Source organism: Amblyraja radiata, chromosome 12 (genome assembly GCF_010909765.2).
Source record: "Amblyraja radiata isolate CabotCenter1 chromosome 12, sAmbRad1.1.pri, whole genome shotgun sequence".
In the NCBI taxonomy this organism is placed as follows: Eukaryota; Metazoa; Chordata; class Chondrichthyes; order Rajiformes; family Rajidae; genus Amblyraja; species Amblyraja radiata.
In genome coordinates, this window is record NC_045967.1 from 39,906,146 (window position 1) to 39,925,931 (window position 19,786).

A 19,786-nucleotide genomic window follows, 5' to 3' on the forward strand; every position below is an offset into this window, starting at 1 on the left:
ATACATATATTAAAAAACAGTACTGCACTGGAATAGGCCCTTCAGCCCTCAATGTCAGGTGTCGAATTTGATACCAAGTTAATATCACCTGCCTGCACATGATCCATATCCCTCAATTTTCTGCATATCCAGGTGCTTATCTAAAATCCTCTGAAAAACCACTAGGTGCTAACATACTTCAACTCCCCCTCCCATTCTGAATCTGACCTTTCTGTCCTGGGCCTCCTTCATGGCCAGAGTGAGTCCCCACCGCAAATTGGAGGAACAGCACCTCATATTTTGCTTGGGTAGTTTATACCCCAGAGGTATGAACATTGACTTTTCCAATTTCAGGTAGTCCTTGCTTTCTCCTTCCTTCCCCTCCCCTTCCCAGCTCTCCCGCAGCCAACTGTCTCCTCCTCTTCCTTTCTTTTCCCGCCCCCTCCACCACATGAGTCTGAAGAAGGGTCGCAACCCGAAACGTCGCCTATTCCTTCGCTCCATAGATGCTGCCTCACCTGCTGAGTTTCTCCAGCTTTTTTGTCAACCTTCGATGTTTCCAGCATCTGCAGTTCTTTCTTAAACAGGTGCTAACATACTGAATCCTCAACCTTCCAGGGTGAAATTACTAATAACTGAACCAAGCTCCCAGGTGATGGGAAAACAAAATTATCACCATATTATGGTTATGGTGTTTGAACGATCGTGTTTTAAAGACATAACAAGAGCATTGTTGAGTATGAAAGTGTGAAATTGCAGGCTTTCTGTCAACAATATGTCCCATTGTAAGATACTAATCTTGGTCTTAGTTTTAGTTTTAGAGATACAGTGTGGAAACAGACCCTTTGGCCCTCCAAGTCCATGCAGACCACTATCACCCATACACTAGTTCAATCCTTCACACTAGTGACAATTTACACAAGCCAGTTAACCTACAAACCTGCATGTGTTTGGAATGTGGGAGAAAACCGAAGTATCTGGTCACGCGGTCACGGGGAGAACGTACAAACTCCGTACAGACTGCGCCCGTGGTCAGGATCAAACCCAGGTCTTTGACGCTGTAAGGCAGAAACTCCACCACATCTCCTCTGTGCCACTCTGATGGTTCTGGTGGAGGGGGGGAAAAACTGAAGAGACATTGGAAGAATTTGACTCAGATATTGTTTAACAACCAGAGGAGGAGATTCCCATCACACTGAAAGCCCGGACTTGTTATGAAAAGGGATTTTCTGTGCTGACATTCTCTCATTCTGACATTGGTTTCTCACCCCATGTTCCCTGGAATGGGAGGTGGAGAGCTCTGCCTTTGCATGTGATGAGGGCACTTCTGCTATTGTCTTGGATGTAACAAATTCTAAGGTATTCAACTTATGATGCCAAAGCCAAAGACTGTGCACATTCAAATCAGGAGGATATGCGACTTAGAAGGGAGGGTGTTCCCTTCACACAAGTACACTTGCTCGTCGTCATTGTACAGATGAGAGATGAAATGTTTTCAGAGTAAGTTTAATGCAGGGACTGTTGTCAACAGTTACACTGAATAACGTGGAGAGGTTGGATATTGAACCCCATGGCAGGAGGAGTGAACAAGCACACTTCCTCATAATGAATAGTGGCGTGATGTTTTCGGAACCACAACATTTTGAATGAAAAGACCTACCTGTGGAAATGCAGATGGAAACAACGCTGCATTGGAAGCAGCGCCGGGTTTAATGGACTGATCAATTTCCCTACTGCACATGCAAGTAATTCCATGCATGCAAGCAATGGGCAGCATTTGCAGAGTCACACAAAAAGCAGGAAATAACATCTCCTGCCCAGTGAAACCTCTTACACCTGCCTTTGGGTTTCTAAAGATGGTAGGGTGGATTTGGAGATGATGATTCATCTTCTGGAAGAATCTAGAACTAGTGCTCACCCTGCTTTTAAAATCATTTAGGATAGATTTTTTTCCCCTCAGATGTTCATGAGGCTTTGGAACTCAAGAATGGTGGAGGAAGAAGCTTTTTATGGAAGCAATGAATAAAACTAGAGAAGCAGGGTATCATATAACATTATCGTGGGTATGCAGAATCGGCCACATTAAATGCCAGGCCAGATTTGAGAAGCTGGATGACCTACTCTTGCTCATAATTCCTATGTCAGCATGTTCCTATGGTGATTCTCTTGGAACCTGCTGTATCAAGGGGTGGGTCATGTTTAGGTTTTTTTGGAAGTGTCAGATCAAAGATGGGAGCAGACTGTGTGCCTTTAACGGACAATGAGATACCATGTTGTTGGAGGTGACACTTACACCACACAATGACATCTTATGGTTCCTCACCCACCCTCAACCACTGGAGATTCCAGATCTATTGCAGAGGAATTTAATCTTTTTGACTTGCCCTGAGCAGACTCTATAAAAACCTGCTCTTATAATCCAGTCCTCGAGTCCTACAGACATTGAGTCATACAGCATGGAAACAGGCCCTTCAGCTTGTCTACACCATCTACGCTAGTCCCACCTGCCTGCGTTTGGCCCGTATCCCTCTAAACCCATCCTGCCCATGTACCTTTCTAAACGTTTAATAAATGTCCTGTGCAACTTCTGAAAAACCTGGTGCATTTTCATGTGGTAATGTTATCACGTGCGTATTCCTACTCTCCTTCAGTGCACATGCATATCATACAAACTGAAGACTGCAATGCCACTTCTGAACAAAAAAAGTGCCACAAAGTAGAATTTCAACTCAGTGAAAAAAAAAGAAACAGGATTTAATAGTTATCAGAGTGCTAATCAAATCAAAGAGGGGTTACCAGTAGCAACAAGGTGTCAGACTAGCACTAGGGAGGTTGATTAATAAGTACCAGATGAGCACTGGGGCGGAAACGAATATTGCAGCGCCAAGCGAGCATGGGACAGGGAGTGACAGCAGAGTACAGTGTTGGAGGACGCCTTCGTGAATGCAGCTTGCATGCAAGTTGCTGAGTACAAAAACATCGGCAGCTTTGGAGTTGAAAAGACAGGGCAATCAAAAACAGGTAGGAATTTGTATTGGAAGAAGCATTTAAAGAATGTGAACTAATTTATATAGGAAACTGATTAGGTTTTTCTGCAGTTTGGCATGTACGAGCTGGGAGAAAATTAAAATGCTCACTGGCAGTGTGCAATAATATTTGAACGTTAGACGGTGGTTTATTAGCAACCTGGAAACCAGTCTTCAAAGTAAGACTAACTCCTGTTTTACCTTGGGTTGGAGTGGTTGACGGTTGATACTGGCTAGAATTCCTCTGGACCCTCAGAGCATGAGGCTCAAAATATTTAAAACCCCCCCCCCCCCCCCCCCCTCCTCGTATCATTTGCATACATTGGCCTCTACCCAAAGCCGGCATTGGGGCAGGGGCATCAATGTCACAAGATGAATGCAGAGCCTTGCAAGGGTCAGGTGTTGCAGAAGTACCTTCAGCAAGGTGGGTGAGGAAAGGAGAGATCAGGGAGTGCAGCATTTTCTGGCTAGTTAGATAGACACTTTGTAAGCCTAAAAATTAGCAGGCAAATAAAATTGTATTTGCATTCTAAGAGGCTGGGCAAATTTCCTTCATTGGATTTAGGGATCTAAAGAAAATGTGTTGACCATTTCCATTAAATCATAATTCAGAAACCATGGACTCAATGTTACTAGATGCAGGGAGTAGGCAGTTTAATGTATCTGCTTAAGGCTGCTATGCAGAGAAGAATTAATTAAATGGTATCAGTCAAATGGCACCACTCTGGTGTGAACTCTATTTGAATCATTCAGCCAAGTATTGCACAATCACACACAAAATCAGCCCAAACCAAGCTCATGGGACTTTGCCTTTGACCATGACTTTGTGTTTTTTCCCTCCTTTGCTGTTTCCATAGCACTCAATAACATTTGTTATTTTCCATCTGTGACTCACCTCCTTCACCCGACTTCATCTGCATGTCTTTCTGTATTTCCCATCTGAATACAGCAAGGGCATTTTCAGCAATTGTTTCCCATCTCCCACACTTACAGCGCTAGAATTCCCAGGGCTCTGGATCTGTTCCTCTGCATTGTCTTCATCTCCTTCCCATCTCACTTTCTCGGGCTGAATGGGATGTTCATATTCAACAGAGCCGAGAAATTAAACCTGTATCCCATCCATCCAGAAAACCCAGCTGTGTAGCCTTCCCCAAACACCAGATACTCAGGTACAGAAGCTATCACGCATGTCCTTTTAATTTTCATTTTCAATGCAGTCTTTCATCCTTCACCTTCAATAAACTATTAAAAAATTACAGCACGCAACTTGTTTCACACTGATTGCTTTCTCTGCAATTGCCCTTTCTGACTTGGCCTTTCTTCCGACCATCCGAACATTATTCTTAAGCCAGGGTCTCTTTCAATCACTTCAATTGTCATATCTTCTATCTCTAGAATCCTCTACTCCCCTTGGGCAATTACTTCAGCATGAAAGCTTTTATAGCTAATCCTAATTCTATCTTCAGTAGATATCTGCACACATCAAGGACTGTGATAAGAACAACAGTTTCCTTGCTGATACTCCACTTAAAAAAGTCATCAATTTAGAAAATGCTGCAAGCATTCAATAGGTCAGGCAGCATCTGTGGAAAGAGATAGGTTTTATGATTCAGGTTGAAGATCCCTCATCAGAATGGTTTTGGTAAAGTGTGTTTGAACTGAAATGTTAACTTTGTATAATCTTTCATGCCATCGGGATACTTTAAGCATTTTGAAAGCGAGTAGTTTCTTTGCACATTTACGATTATTGTAATTGTATTGTATTGTATTGTATTCAAATTTATTGTCATTGTCTCAATTAGAGACAACGAAATGAATTTTCCTTACAGGCAGTATCATAAAAATAAATAAATAATAAATAATAAAACATATTAAAAATAAAATTGAATTAAAAAAAGAAAAGCACAAACACAGAAAGTCCACGACACAACATAACACAGTGGCACCAAGGTGAGGAAGGCACCATAGTCCAGCCAGCCTCCCCTCTGATCTTCCCAGATGTTCATCCGTGGTCTGGGCCTTCCGAGCACCCGCAGTCGCCGCACCGGGCGGCCCGATGTTCAGGCCCTCACGCCGGGCTGGTGGAACGCCGACGCCGATCCCCGACGGTGAACATCCTCCTCCTCAGCGGCCCGGACCTCCTGATCAGCCGCCTCCCGCAGCCTAAGTCCGCAGCTCCCGAGTCCGCAGGCCGAGCCGGGCGGAGTCGCAGGACCCCGCGTTGTTGATCAGCGCCGCCCGCGTTGGGAGCTCCGCAAACCGCAGCTCCATAATGTCGGTGCAGCAGGCCCAGCACTCCGGGCTCCAGACGGCGATCCCCGGTAAGGCATCGCCAGCCCCGCGATGTTACAGCACTGTCCCGCCGCTGCTGGAGCTCTGGTCGATCCCGGCAGGAAAGGCCGCGCCAATCCAGTAGGTAGGCCGCTGGGGGGGTGAGGACGCGACTCGAATAATAGTCGCGTCCTCTCCAGGAAGCGACCGAAGGACGGTATCCCCCTTACCATGCCCTCTTCCCCCACATAAAGACATTTTAAAAATCATAAAAAACACACTTTAATACTAACTAAAAAAACAAAAAAAACAAAAAGATACCGGGCTGAAGGTGGAGGCTGCTGGCACCAGCGCCACCGGAAGTACAATACAAGTACAATACAATGAAGCCCAGACAGGGCTTTTAAAGCTTTGTGAGATAAATAGACAATCTTCCAATCCCACGTCAGTTAACAAATACAAGCATGTCAAGAAGACTCAAAGGGTTCTCTGTTATTTGTTGATTTGGAACAAGGTATCATCATTAATAGTTTCTCACCAATAAATTATTGGATTTGTTCAAACCATTTTGTCCTGTAATACGCTACTGACCTTCAGCTGCTGCTGGCTTCTTGAACTGCCACTCCCAAGTCTGCAGCCCCCTGATGTATTGAAGGGTCTCATAGCCTTCTCCAGCAAATATTTATTCTACCTCTTGCCTCATCCAAACCTCTGAGGTCATGACAGAAACAACACTTCTAACCTTAATCTTTCCTAAACCCATTAGCATCTCACCAATAGTCACTCTGAATTGTTATCATTAGACCCAGGATGTTTAGGCTCTAAAAAATACTGAAATAGGCAGCCAAAAAGGCATAATAAAATTACAAAAAAGGCACAAAAAAGGCACTTTTTGACAAAAAAGGCACAACAGGGCATTTATTTCCACCACCAAAATATGGTTTAAAATGAGAATATAAAGGTATCCAACAATAAATGACCAGAGTTGCCTGGTTGCACATAACTACCAGCATTTTTTTCAAATTGTCTGGTTTTGCAATTTTTAATTATTGACTATTTTATTTTTTCTTTCCTGTAAAGCACCTTGAATTGCAGTTTGCACGAATGGTGCTATATAAATAAATTTGCCTTGCCTTGCCTTGCCTTGCCTTGCCTTAAACTATGCCATCTATCAGACAGAATATGCTTCAATTGTGAAAAACTTATTTCTACCTCAGCTGAGGTCACTGGTGCATACCTGAAACAAGCTACAGACTATATTCATGTCGATATCTTGTGCATTACACATACCTGTGAGAACTTTAGCTATGTTTCGTATTTCTTCAAGATCTTTGTTAGCTAAAATCACTCTCTAACATTTTCATTGCATGTCTTTACCGACATTGCCAGGAACTTTACAAAGTCAGTTACTTTGTTGAAAACGTACAAGTTATTCACTAATGTTTCACAACATTTCTCAAGGGAAGTTATAGCTTGTGGGAAGTTTGCAAAATTGGAAGCAATAAACACAAGATCGCAGTGGAGGAACTTTCTCTGCAGCAGATTCTTCTTCTTCAATACAGTTGACGATTTAATTTATCCTTTCAAAATTTGCAGCATAGCAGAGTACAGCAGAGAGCCATGTACCCCACCTAGTCAAAACGGGCTGACAAGGTAGCGGAATCTAGGGGGCCATTTCCTTAAAAAACTGCACAGGAAGAATAAGTGCTTTGAGAAAGATGTTCTTGACATTGGAAACTAGGCGATCAACATTTGTAAACAAGCTACGTATATGCTTGGCAATTCTATGAAGTCCTTGACATGTCAAATGCAACATTTTGGGGAATAAAACGGAAACAGAAGTTATCGTGTTTTATACCTTCTGGCCAAAGTACAGCAAGTGAAGATGTAAACAACTGAGCAATAGTTGAGCTGTTTGACTTCTCCAATTCTTCCGATGTCAACAAATACTCCTTTGATGGTTGACCTGCCTCCAGTGTACCCATGACCACAATGGCAACACATCTCCCCACAGCACCGGCTGTCTCATCTATTGAGATCCATATTTTGTTGCATGCAATCATCTCTAATTTTCTGCACAACAATGTTGAAGTTGCTGTCAACATAATTTTTCCGTAATGATGACTCGCTTGGTATATGTTCCTCTGTGTATTTCTCTAAAAAAAACATCTGAGAGATTTGTTTTCCAATTTTCACAGTGGAATTCCAGCATCAATGAATGCCTTGCACAGATCATTCGAAAACCAGATTTGCAACTGGAGCCAGCAGTAAATGTAGTGAGGAGACAAGCTTGGGTAATTTGCTTGGGTAGTCTACACCTCAGAGGTATCAACATTGACTTCTCTAATTTTAGATATCCCTTGTCTTCTCCCTCCTCCCCTTCCCCCTTCCCAGCTCTCCTTCTAGTCCTAGTGTCTCGCCTTTTCCTTTCTTTTTCTCACCCCCCCCCCACATCAGTCTGAAGAAGGGTCTCGACCTGAAACATCGCCTATTCCTTCTCTCCATAGATGCTGCTTCACCCGCAGAGTTTCTCCAGCATTTTTTGCCTACCTTCGAGTTTTCCAGCATCGGCAGTTCTTTCTTAAGCATTCTATTCATAAGTATATTCGAAGGTGGCGCCCCCGGTTTTGCCCCGGTGGTGGAAGTTTTCTTGTAAGTTATACTATGTTAACACGTTAATAATAACATTGTTAACAGAGAAAACGTCATTGTAATCACGGTACAACTAGAGAAAATAACCCGACCTTTTAGCAAAATGGCAAAAAAAAAGGCTGATTTAGGCACTCAATTGTGAAAAAGGCATTATCCTGGTGAAATTGTCAAAAAAAGGCATGAAAAGGGACATGGCATTTATGGCAAAATCCTGGCTCTAGTTATCATATACTGCTCTCCACTGTTACAGCGTAAGCGAACTTTAGCAAGGCAATTTTCACCCTTATCTTCAGCATTGAGCAACACTTCATCCTCAACTTACAACTAAATCAACTCAACCCCTTCAACTTGTTGCTATACTGTTTGACATATATACTTACCATCCAGCCTTGAAAATATCTTCTCATATTTCTACCATTTTCAAACTTCCTCCCCTCCAGTTGATCACTAGCTTCAACATTCAAAGACTTTGGGCTTTGGGCTTGGTGAAGAGTGCAGGGGGATGTAATAGGATTGTAACCTTTTCTGAGAAGAAATTTGTAATTAAGGATTTCTGGATGATTTCACTGAAATTAACCACAATTCATTTGTTATATGTTCTTTTTTAACAAGAACGTACATCAAAATCAAACCCTTCAAAACCTAAAGGGAATTTCGCCAATTGGTAAAAGCTAAGCTCCAGCAAATGGCAATGAAGTAAATGACCATTTATTGTTGCTTTGCCAATGTTCAAAACCAAAGCTTAGCTGCTTCAGGTGTTGGTAAAAGACTACATTTTTGCCAGAAGATGAAGAGAGCTTCTCTGTTCCACAAACCATGCTTTGGATATTTCATATCTGAGAGCATAGATGGAAACTTTGTTTAACATCTCTGCTGAAAAAAACAAATGGTTCAAACTGTAGCATCGAGTGTCAGGCCACATTAACCCCAAATCAGCCATTATTGATGTGAAAAATACTTTCTGTTGCTTTTAATGCCAAGTCCAAAATAATTATTTTTAGCAATTTTGTTTTTTTCCTTTCATATGAAAACATTATAAGCAAACTCAAACATTTATAGACAGTGGCTGTCTACTGAACATCCAGCCACTAAATCATCCATGCATTGCCTGCTACAAGGCTGGTTAGAACTGTTAAAGAGCTTTCTTTGTGGTAGTCAGGCACACAGCTCTGGCAATGAGGCTAAATATGGAGAGTGGGAAGGGGACAGAAAGTAAGTGCAAGAAATAAGTGCATACGCTAGAGAGAATTAGCCCATACGCCAGTGCACAATCTTGTTTCCCAGTTAGCAGAACCTCCGTAAAAAAATGGTGAAAGTACTTCAGAACACCTTAAAAAAAAATAACTGCATGCTAAAATCTCTGGAAACTAATTTTAATGCATAGCCTTTTGACTTAGAGTTGGAAAACTGAGTCTAACTAAGTCTTCATTTTATGATTACCACCAAAACATTTTCTCTCCGATTACTAACTCCTTCTCCTCCCTCACTGCTTACTCACTGTCACTCCAGCCAATCTAGAGTGAGTACTTGATCTACTCAAGAGCCGAACATCAAACCCCACATTCAAGGCTCATCAGGACTGCTCACTGTCAGTTCTTCCAGCTACCCTCCGAAATACATCATCTACAAAGTTGAACTGGTCCAAATCCTGCCACCAATATCCTATCCCATATTGAGTTCTATTTGCCTATGAAACAGATAATCACACTGCTGCATACTTTCCATGCACAAAATATTCAAAACCCTCCATAAAACCATGTAATAAGTCCTCATTTGTATTTGTTGCATGGCTGGGGTAAGTAACATCACTTCAGGTGAACGAACAAAGTTTCTGTTTCTTCAAATTGATTCTGGTCAACTTTACTGTGTCCTTGGTTTACAGAGAATGATACAAAGTGCTGGAGTCACCCACCTTAAACTCACTCTGTCTTTTTTTTTACCATGTTCGTAATTGATAATGCTTAAAATAATTTGCATATTCAATTGATATTACCTTCCCTCTTGCCATACTCGTATTTTAAAGCCTTTCTTGTAAAACAAATCAGTATTTCAAGAAATTCCCAACATTTCTTTCTACATCAATAAGATCACAGCAGCTCCAGAACTGGCCATAATTTCACAGATACCCAAACTCATTCATCGTATCCCTCTTCATCTCTCCATGTATCAGTTTCATCATCATCATTGTTGAAAACATCAACAGGCACGGTGCCTTACAATGCTATGTGCCTCCCACCCCAACCATGGACTATTTGCCCTCCTCCCATCAGGGAGACGGTACAGGAGCCTCAGGTCTCGTACCAGCAGGATGAGGAACAGCTTCTACAATTATACCATCACATTGCTGAACTCGGAGTCCCGCCAATAGATTTCTCCGGTCCGTCCGTCCCCATTGTTTAATTATTCTGTATTTTTGCTTATTCTGTATCTTCTTTTTTTTTAAATTTCTATATGCACTACTACGGACTGACACAAAACTGCATTTCGTTGTACCCATACTTAGTATTTGTGCAATGACATTAAAGTTGAATTGAATTGAATTGAATTGAAAAACAGCGATCGCAACTTCTACTGAAGTGTGGATGGCCATTGGCTCACCAGGAGCTCATCAGCCCTTTGACAGGTCTTGTTTTTGATCCTGCTGGGGGTCCACAGCCCCTTCCACACCTGGCAAACCAGGTGGGGGAGACGGTTTAGTTGTCGACTATCCAACCATGGATTACATGGTGTATCCTGGCATCACATCACTCCAGTCCTCAAACAACTTCACTGGCTTCCCATCTCCCACCGGATCACCTACAAAATCCTGATCCTCACCTACAAAGCCCTCAACCATCTGGCCCCCCCATATCTCACTGACCTCCTCTCCCCCTACCAACCCTCACGGTCCCCCAGATCCACATCAGCCGGTCTCCTCTCCATCCACAAGTCCAACCTCCGCAGTTTTGGGGACAGAGCCTTCTCCAGGGCAGCTCCCAGGCTCTGGAACTCCCTCCCCCAACTGATCCGCAATTCCGTGTCCCTCACCATCTTCCAGTCCCGCCTCAAGACCCATCTCTTCACCTCTGCCTATCCTTAGCCCCACGTCCCCCTCCCTTTTTATCTGTGCATTAATTGCCTCATATTGTGTTTTGAATTGTATTCTGTCTTTACTTTGTGTACTAGTCATGTCTCTACTATTTATTTCATTCCCCTTACATGTTTTTCCTCTACCTGCTAAATTTTTGTAAGGTGTCCTTGAGACTCTTGAAAGGCGCCCATAAATAAAATGTATTATTATAATTATTATTACTCGTGGTGGGGAGAACTCCCCCCGACCTGACCTGACCAGTTCGGCTGTTTAAATATTCGCTATTTCCTGATGCCCATTAACAATATACACCCTAATTCCAGCACAATTTAGGAATTTATTTTTATTCTCTATATTATAAACTGTGACTAGTATTCTTCCTTTTTAAACCACGTTATCTAGTTCATTATGAACTTTAGCCTGGCACCAATCAGCTAACATGCCTTTTTCGTAATCAACTCTTCCTCAATCATTTTTCATTGTACTGTGTTGCTCTTTATGTCAAACTCAGTAATGATAATGTATTAGCCAAGATAATACACGCAGAGGACTCCTACACCTCCTATCGACCCCTTGCCCAACACAATGCACAGTCACCAGTTTCCAACTTTGTTCTGCTTTTTTTATGTACCTGTGCAACAACAAATTCTTTCCATGAACACTCCCCTCCTGATCATCATTCTAGCAGCATGAATAAATACAACTGGAGCTCCTTAGACCAAGTGCACTTGCCTTGGTACTCACCCATCCAGCAAGAATTCCTACACGTAAGCTAATTCAGAACTAGTTCAGAGACAACCATGATAAATAAGATAACAATACTCAAAGGTGACATGATAAACAATGTTCTACCAGTGCAACATTTTAAGTTTTGTCTGTGTTAAGGCATAAAAATTGGACTTGGGCCCAATGAAATCAAGAGGAGTCTTGAACAAATGTTAATTGTGAGCTAACTCCTTTTGTGAGCACTTGTTGATACGATTAAGAGGCCCAGCTTGTTACTGTTGCATGAACATGTGATGGAGATAAAGGAAACACTCCTTTCCACAACAAATTAACCTATGCACCACCAAACATAATTCACTTTGCAAGTTAAAAAGAAAAAGTGCCTTCACACAATCTAATTTTAAAAATATAAACGGCAATGATTGTTAATAAATATAGGCTGTAAGTTAATTACATTTTAAATTATTTCAAAATATAACTTACTAAAAGTGCTTTGGAACATTTCCTGCCGCAGCATGTAGATTAGAACAAAGAGTTTACAGGGTTAACCACAAACAGTGATTTGTTCATAAATAATCACTTTTGCGAATCTTAAATTAAGCCATGAAAGGAAATTATTTCCTATTTTAAACAAAATGAGAAACTTGCCTGAAGTAGGAAATAATGAATTTTAAAAGTTAGAGCATTTTATGCTTAATATCTAACCTACATCAGTGAAATGATAGTGAAAATTATTTTAAGCATCGAATATGACGCTATGATTTGGCACATTACAAATAAATGGTACAATCTTGGCACTGAGCCCCCATTCCTGCTTACATATGACCATTTGTGAAAGTTCAGTTCCCTTCCCAAAACTGGGACTCAGGTAAGCAAAGCTTGTTTTCTTTAATTGCCCTTGATTAAATACTAAACAAATATTTAGTTATATTTAGAAAATTTGCCATATTGCGGGATAAACAACCAAGGAGCCAAAGACTGCATGATCCATTATGTCAGCGTTTGCAATGGATTCTCGGTACGAGTGAAGAATGTCGAACTGCAGACCAGAATGTTCCATTCAACATTAAGAAACTAAATCAGAAAAGGAACTATGTAAAATAAATAAATGGAAAATGCTGTAAACACTCAGCAGGTCAAGCAATGTTTGTGGAAAGAGAAACAGAACAGATGACGGGTCCCAAGCTTGAAACCTTAACTGTTTATCCTTCTACCTAATCTGCTAAATATTTCCAGCATTTTATAATTTTTTGAGATTTTCACTACTTGCGATTGTTTTTTTTATTTTCAAAGGAACCATTTAAGATAGATATCAAGGACATAAAATGTCATTCACCTTTGGAAATAGATTTCTAGCTTGGACGATGAAAGCCAAAGCTTAGATTTATTTAATCAGCGTAGAATAAAATGCATTTTAATTGATCATATTGTTTTGAGGATTTTTGTTTCCAATTCTACAATTGCACAAGGCTTAAGTAAAACACGGACCCTGGCAGTTCTTCTATCTGGATTAAATTCTCTTTGCTTGCTTCATCAATGGTCTTCCTTCCATAATTACATCAGAAATGGACATGTTCACTGAAGATTGCCCAAGTTTAAATCCATTCTCAACTGTCAGCAAACACAACAATTCATGTTTACATACAAAAAGATGTGGCTGATATCCTGGCATTAGCCGTATTAGTATTCATGCCATAAAAGACCCAGCTATGGCCATCTCCTCCAATGGAGAGTTTAAACACAAACATGGTTCAACCACTGTCAATGCTTACACTATCTGCATTCTGGGAGGGATCAACATTGACAAGTCTGAAGAAGGGTTTTGGCCCGAAATGTTGCCTATTTCCTTCGCTCCATAGATGCTGCTGCACCCGCTGAGTTTCTCCAGCATTTTTGTCTACCATTGACAACAAGCTCAGTTGAACCAACCACTTAAATATTGTGACTACAAGAACAGATCAGAGGCTGGGCTGTGGGAACTGACTCACCTCCTGATATCCCAAGTCAACAAGGCACAGGTCGGGAGCAAATCATTGCCTGGATATTTGCTTCACTATTTCATACGCTTGGCATCACTGAGAACAAACCAGATTAGTACCCCATCAGATATTCTAAGCATTCATTCTCTCCACTTCCAGGACACAATAAAATCTTCCCTCCTGTTACTAACTCCTTCTCCATGCCTGCACCATGTTCCATCTACAAAATGTTCTCTTTGTATTTACCTGTGAATCTCTGCCTTCCTAGCTCTTCCTAAGGGCGACACAGTGTTGCAATGCCAGAGTTGCTGCCTTGCATCACCAGAGACCCGGGTTCGATCGTGACTGCGGGTGCTGTCTGTATGGAGTCTGTACGTTCTCCCTGTGTTTCTCCCATGGGTTTTCTCCTGGTGCTCCAATTTCCTCCCACATTCCAAAGACATGCAGGTTTACAGGTTAATTGACTTCTGCTAATTGTCCATAGTATGTAGGAAAGAACTAGTGTGATCGCTGGTCTTCGCAAACTCAGTGGGCCGAAGGGCTTGTTTCCACTTTGTATCTCTAAACTAAACTAAACTAAACTAAACTAAACTAATATCATAACATCTATCACATAGAAGGACAAGTTCAGCAGACACATGGACACACCACTTACTTGTAAGTTCTCTCAGAGTCACACATGATCCTGGCTTGAAGAAATAATACTATTCCTTCTTTGCCAGTGGGTCCAAATCCATAAACTACCTGGTTTGTATTGTCAGAGTGTATTCTTAAGCATTTCAGCAGAGTTAAATGTAACCTACCATCACATTCTCTCGCGCAATCGATATGGGCAATAAATGCTTGTATTCTGAAAAATGAACAAAGGTTTGTCTTATTTACTAACCAAAAGTCTTGAATATTGATTCACCAGTATTATTTTTGACATTGAAACCACAGAAATCCTGGGGGGCCACACAAATAGAGAGAAGGCTTTCATGGAATTTTCTTTGAACGAAAACATTGTGCTATCCACCTTTACTAGAGTGGGAGAGACTCGGACCAGAGAGCATAGCCTCAGAATAAAAGGACGTATCATTAGAAAGGAGATGAGGAGGAATTTGTTAAGTCAGAAGGTGGTGAATCTGTGGAATTTATTGCCACAGAAGGCTGTGAAGGCCAAGTCAATGAATATTTTTAAAGTGGAGATTGAAAGGTTCTTGATTAGTATGAGTGTCAGGATTTATAGGGAGAAGGCAAGAGAATTGGGTTGAGAGGGAAAGATAGATCAGCCATGACTGAATGGCAGAGTAGACTTGATGGGCTGAATGGCCTAATTCTGTTCCTATGACTTATGAATTTATGAACTATAAACTATACAGTCTAATTCCAGGCAAATTGCAGCAAGATAGACAGATAAGGTGATCCTCAAGAGTCTCTTTTCCTTTGTTGGCTGAGGAATAAAATGTAAGATCGGACAACCTGAGCAAGAACCAAGGCAGGTACGGGATACTGAGTTTGATGATCAGCCATGATCATATTGAATGGCGGTGCAGGCTCGAAGGGCCGAATGGCCTACTCTTGCACCTATTTTCTATGTATCTATGTAACTTTATAGTAAGCTAGGCACAATTCAACTAGAGTACAGCTCAATAGCTTTAGTTGACAAATTACAGCAAGGACATGAGAGCGTGGACAGGATGTAGACATTTATGTTGGCAGGGCTAAAGAATTCTAATTAAGAGGGAAGATCAGGTGGGCTGGAGTTATTTATTTTGGCTGAGAGGGGTCTAAGAAAAGTTTAATTGAGGTGTGTACAAGAGAGATAAACACAGTGGATAGGATAAACTGATATCTCTTCACTGGTAAGTCAATAACTAAGTGGACAGATATACTAACTGGTGGAAGGATTAGCAATATTATGGGGATTTTTTCACCCATAGGATGGTGGGGGTTTATAACTCAATACTGAAAGGATAGTGTGTGCACAAACTTTACTCCTTCTCATAAACTATGCGGGTATTGATAATGTTGGAAATCAGGATTTAGAAAAGACAAGAAAGTATTTAGGTTTAATTTAGTTTAGTTTAATTTATTGTCACGTGTACCGAGCTACAGTGAAAAGGTTTTGTTGCGTGCGAACCAGTAGGCAGAAAGACAACACATGATTACAATCGATCCATTTACAGTGATAAGGGAAAACCCTTTAGTGCAAGGTAGTCCGCCAAGTGATACTGTGACTGAAGAAGGGTCTCGACCCGAAATGTCGCCTATTCCTTCTCTCCTTAGATGCTGCCTCACCCGCTGAGTTTCTCCATCATTTTTGTCTGCCTTAGGTTTTTCCAGCATCTGCAGTTCTTTCTTCAACAAAGTGATACTGTGATCAGCACCAAAAGTTGCTTTCTGTGTAAGTCATCCCCCCCCCCCCCCCCACCCACTAAACATATATATGAGGATGCTTCTCATTTATTTTAATTCAACTGTAGCACCGCTCAGAAGGGAGGACTTTTATCTTTGTCGATGAATCCAAAAGGAATCCTTGATTGACCTATACCACAGAGAAAGATACTGTTTTGTGAGTATGATTTCTGTCAGGCCATGGAACAGCTGAGTCCTGTGCTAAATTCATTAATTGGGAGATCTTAACTCAGGTTTTGTGATCAGCAGGGAGTCACAAGTATTGCCTTTGATCTGTGTAAGGTCTACATGCTTTCTCTTCAGTAGCCCTAGAATTTGAACTTGGATGAAATAATGGGAGACATTTCTGCGGTGTGACCTTCAACAATAGTGTTTTGTAGTCCTATAAATTAACATCATGGGAGACCGTCAAAATTAGACCAGCCCACAAAAATCTGAGACAACGTTTCTAAGATATGCCCCTAAGTTTAACCTGGATAGCTCAGAGGTAAGGCATGTTTTAACATTTTGGAAACTCTTATAAGCATTTTAAGCACTGAATGTAAAAAATGTAAAAACTCTAAATTAAAAAAACAATTTAAATTTTAAAAGATCGTTTTTAAATCGATAAGCTACTTAAAATGTGTTGCCTTGGTTTGCCACAAATATTTCCCTCTATTAAAATTTCTTTCCAGTTTAAGGAAATGATCACAGCACCTCCCTCAGACCAGTTACAAAATCTTTTGTTCAGTTATTTTTGAAAATATGGGGCAATTAACACAGATTAATGTGCCCTTGTATTTTCAGTTTGGAGATCAGCCGGCAGTGCTGAATTAAACCATTTATGGAAATATTAGAATTTCCAAGCTAACCACATGCAAGCACAGAATTCCCACAATTGATGAAAGGCTTGTGAAGCAATCTCAGTGAACACCTGCAATTCTGCCGTCATTATTATTACAAAATCCAAGCATTATATATTGGTGAATTAGTTTGATATAATGAGGTGACTTGCTCAGAATCAGACGGCAGGGAAGAGTTAGAAACATTGCTCTGGATCTGATGTCGTGTTTATTTCCAACCAGGTAAAAACAGCCAATTTTGTTTGCTGTAGGATGTTAGATTTTTACAGCATTAGTATGGTAGCCATTTTGAATCTTTTTTTAAATTACATTTAAATTCTGTCATTGCTATTCAAGCCTATGTCTCTGGCTCTATATTACTGGTCTAGTAATTGTGTAATCACAATGCCAGCATTTCTTAGCAGAAAATTGGTGCCTAATATGTTTGGGGGGGCTGTTTTGGGGGGCAGGGGAGAATTACTTGTGGTGCTGTGGATGTATTAAAATGGTTGGTTTCAATTATCTTGTGTTGTAGAAAAGGGGAATTTACATGAAACCTAGTCAGTTGATCTCAAAGGAAGTCAAAATAGTAAATGCTGCTGTGGGCACATCTGGCAGCATCTGTGAAGAGAGAAATAGAGTTAGTGCTTCAACTCTTCATCAGGAAACATTTGTTTATTGTAGAAACAAAGAACTACAGATGTTGGTTTATACCAAAGATAGACGCAAATAGCTGGAGTAAATTATTGGGTCAGGCAGCATCTCTGGAGAAAAAGGATGGGCAACTATTTGGGTCGGGACCCTTTTCAGTCTGAAGAAAGGGTCTCAAACCAAAATGTCACCTATCCATTTCTTCAGAGATGCTGCCTGACCCATTGAGTTACTCCAGCACTTTGTGTCTTTCTTTGAAAACATTGTTTGTTGCCAGCCTGCCCTATGGGATGGAGATGGTGGTCTCAAGAAAGGGAAGGAAAGAGTCAGAGAATGTGAGAACAGGGTAGAATTTGGCAGCAAGATCAAGACTATTTTTAGGTGTATATGAGGGCAGGAAGCATTGTTTTATGGAGAATCAAGTAACCACAGATGCTGGTTTATAAAGAAAGACACAAAGCACTGGAGTAACAGCAGACAGGCTGCATCTCTGGAGAACATGGATAAGTGACGCTTCAGATTGGGATCCAATTATTACAGTTAATGTGAGCATTGGTCATAGATAGAACACGGGAAGTGAGAGATGACTTATTTAAATGCTAAATGCAAACCCTGATTACTATGCATTGCCAGGGGACACAAATAATTCAGGATGTTTATATGACAGTATAATATGACAGAAGTATTTAAAGTTAAACTAATTGAATTAGTACTGAAATGCAAAATGTATTTTTGGAATTCTGATACGATACAGGATAGGAAACACAATTTCCACACTTTGTGAAATTTCAATAAAGAACAATTAATATTTGTAAAGCTTAGATTTTAAGTTGCTGAATATCAGTTCTTCATGATATTTGTAAACCTTTCATCTCAATGATTTCAGATAGGCACATGAAGCCAGGCCTCTGACAGCAACAACTGATGTCCGAAGCGCAATTTTGCATGGAAAGCATGCAGTAAGGATCTACATTTTTCATTGAAGTGAAGGCTTTTGTATTGCACCATGGCCAACACTGCCATGCAACTGGTAGCTTTGATTGTCTGCATAATCGGCATGGTTGGGACATTGTCTGCTACTATTATGCCACAGTGGAGGATCACAGCACACATCGGAGCGAACGTTGTGACTGCCATTGTCTACATGAAAGGGCTGTGGTGGGCCTGTGCCATGTTTAGCACTGGTGTCTTTCAGTGTGAGACCTACAACTCCGTCCTGGAGCTTCCAGCAAACCTGCAGGCCGCACGAGCCATGATGGTCATTTCCGTCGCTCTCTCCTTGCTCGCTATCACCATTTCTGTGGTGGGCATGAAATGCACTGTGTGCGCCAAGGATTCTCCCATAAAGGACAAAATTGCTGGAACTGGAGGAGTCTTCTTTATCATAGCTGGACTGATGGGCTTGGTACCTGTGGCATGGACAATGAATGGGGTGATACTGTATTTCAACGACCCCTTAATTCCAGGTGACCTCAAGTTTGAAATTGGTGAGTCCCTGTACCTCGGGGTCGTTGCTGCCATGTTGACCATCATTGGAGGAGTCATACTGGCCATGTCATTCATAGGTAGGAAATCGGAGCCGTACAGTAGACGACCCATGTCCTACCAGAATCCTGCAGCAAACCGTACTGTGCCAGCACCCTCAGCAGCATCTCTTCATTCAAAAGCAGCAAAATCAGAATTCAACTCTTACAATCTGACTGGTTATGTGTAGATTCAGTTGTGTGTTCAGTGGCAGTGTGGGGCACACAGTGAAACCACTTTAAGGAGTCATTACAAAATTATTCTTTATCACAAAATCATTCTCTCCGAAGGAATTCAGCTGTCAAAGCCCTTGCAAAATAGTATAAAGATATCTTTTTGCTAATACGGCATGCAAATTATTATGTACTCATAGTTTATAACTTTTAAAATAATAATTTTCCACAGTTTTTGACCATTGATGGGGTCATTTACTAGGCTAGAAGTAAAATTTGCTAGAATGAAACTTGAAGCAGTATGGCTTTTTCCTGCTTTTACTACACATCATTCCCAGGTGGAAAGACACTACCTGAAATGTTTAATAATCCTATGCAGCTTAAAAGTAAGTCTAGGCTTTGTATAAAAATGACCACGGAAAAGAAACAAATTTCATTCTTCCAAGGAAAAATCATGGATTTTGCTACAGATTTTCTGTCAGCATTTGCTTTTATGTGAATGATTGAATACTAAAGA

General features: G+C 41.0%; 1 protein-coding gene across 1 annotated transcript; it reads left to right on the plus strand.

Annotated features, from left to right (window-relative positions):
• The first annotated feature begins 18,467 nt into the window (after nucleotides 1-18,467).
• On the plus strand, nucleotides 18,468-19,439 carry cldn2 (claudin 2). The gene has a single exon (XM_033030972.1). It carries the CDS (start codon nucleotides 18,579-18,581, stop codon nucleotides 19,284-19,286), a length of 708 nt encoding a protein of 235 aa, XP_032886863.1. The 5' UTR covers nucleotides 18,468-18,578; the 3' UTR covers nucleotides 19,287-19,439.
• The last annotated feature ends 347 nt before the right edge of the window (nucleotides 19,440-19,786 follow it).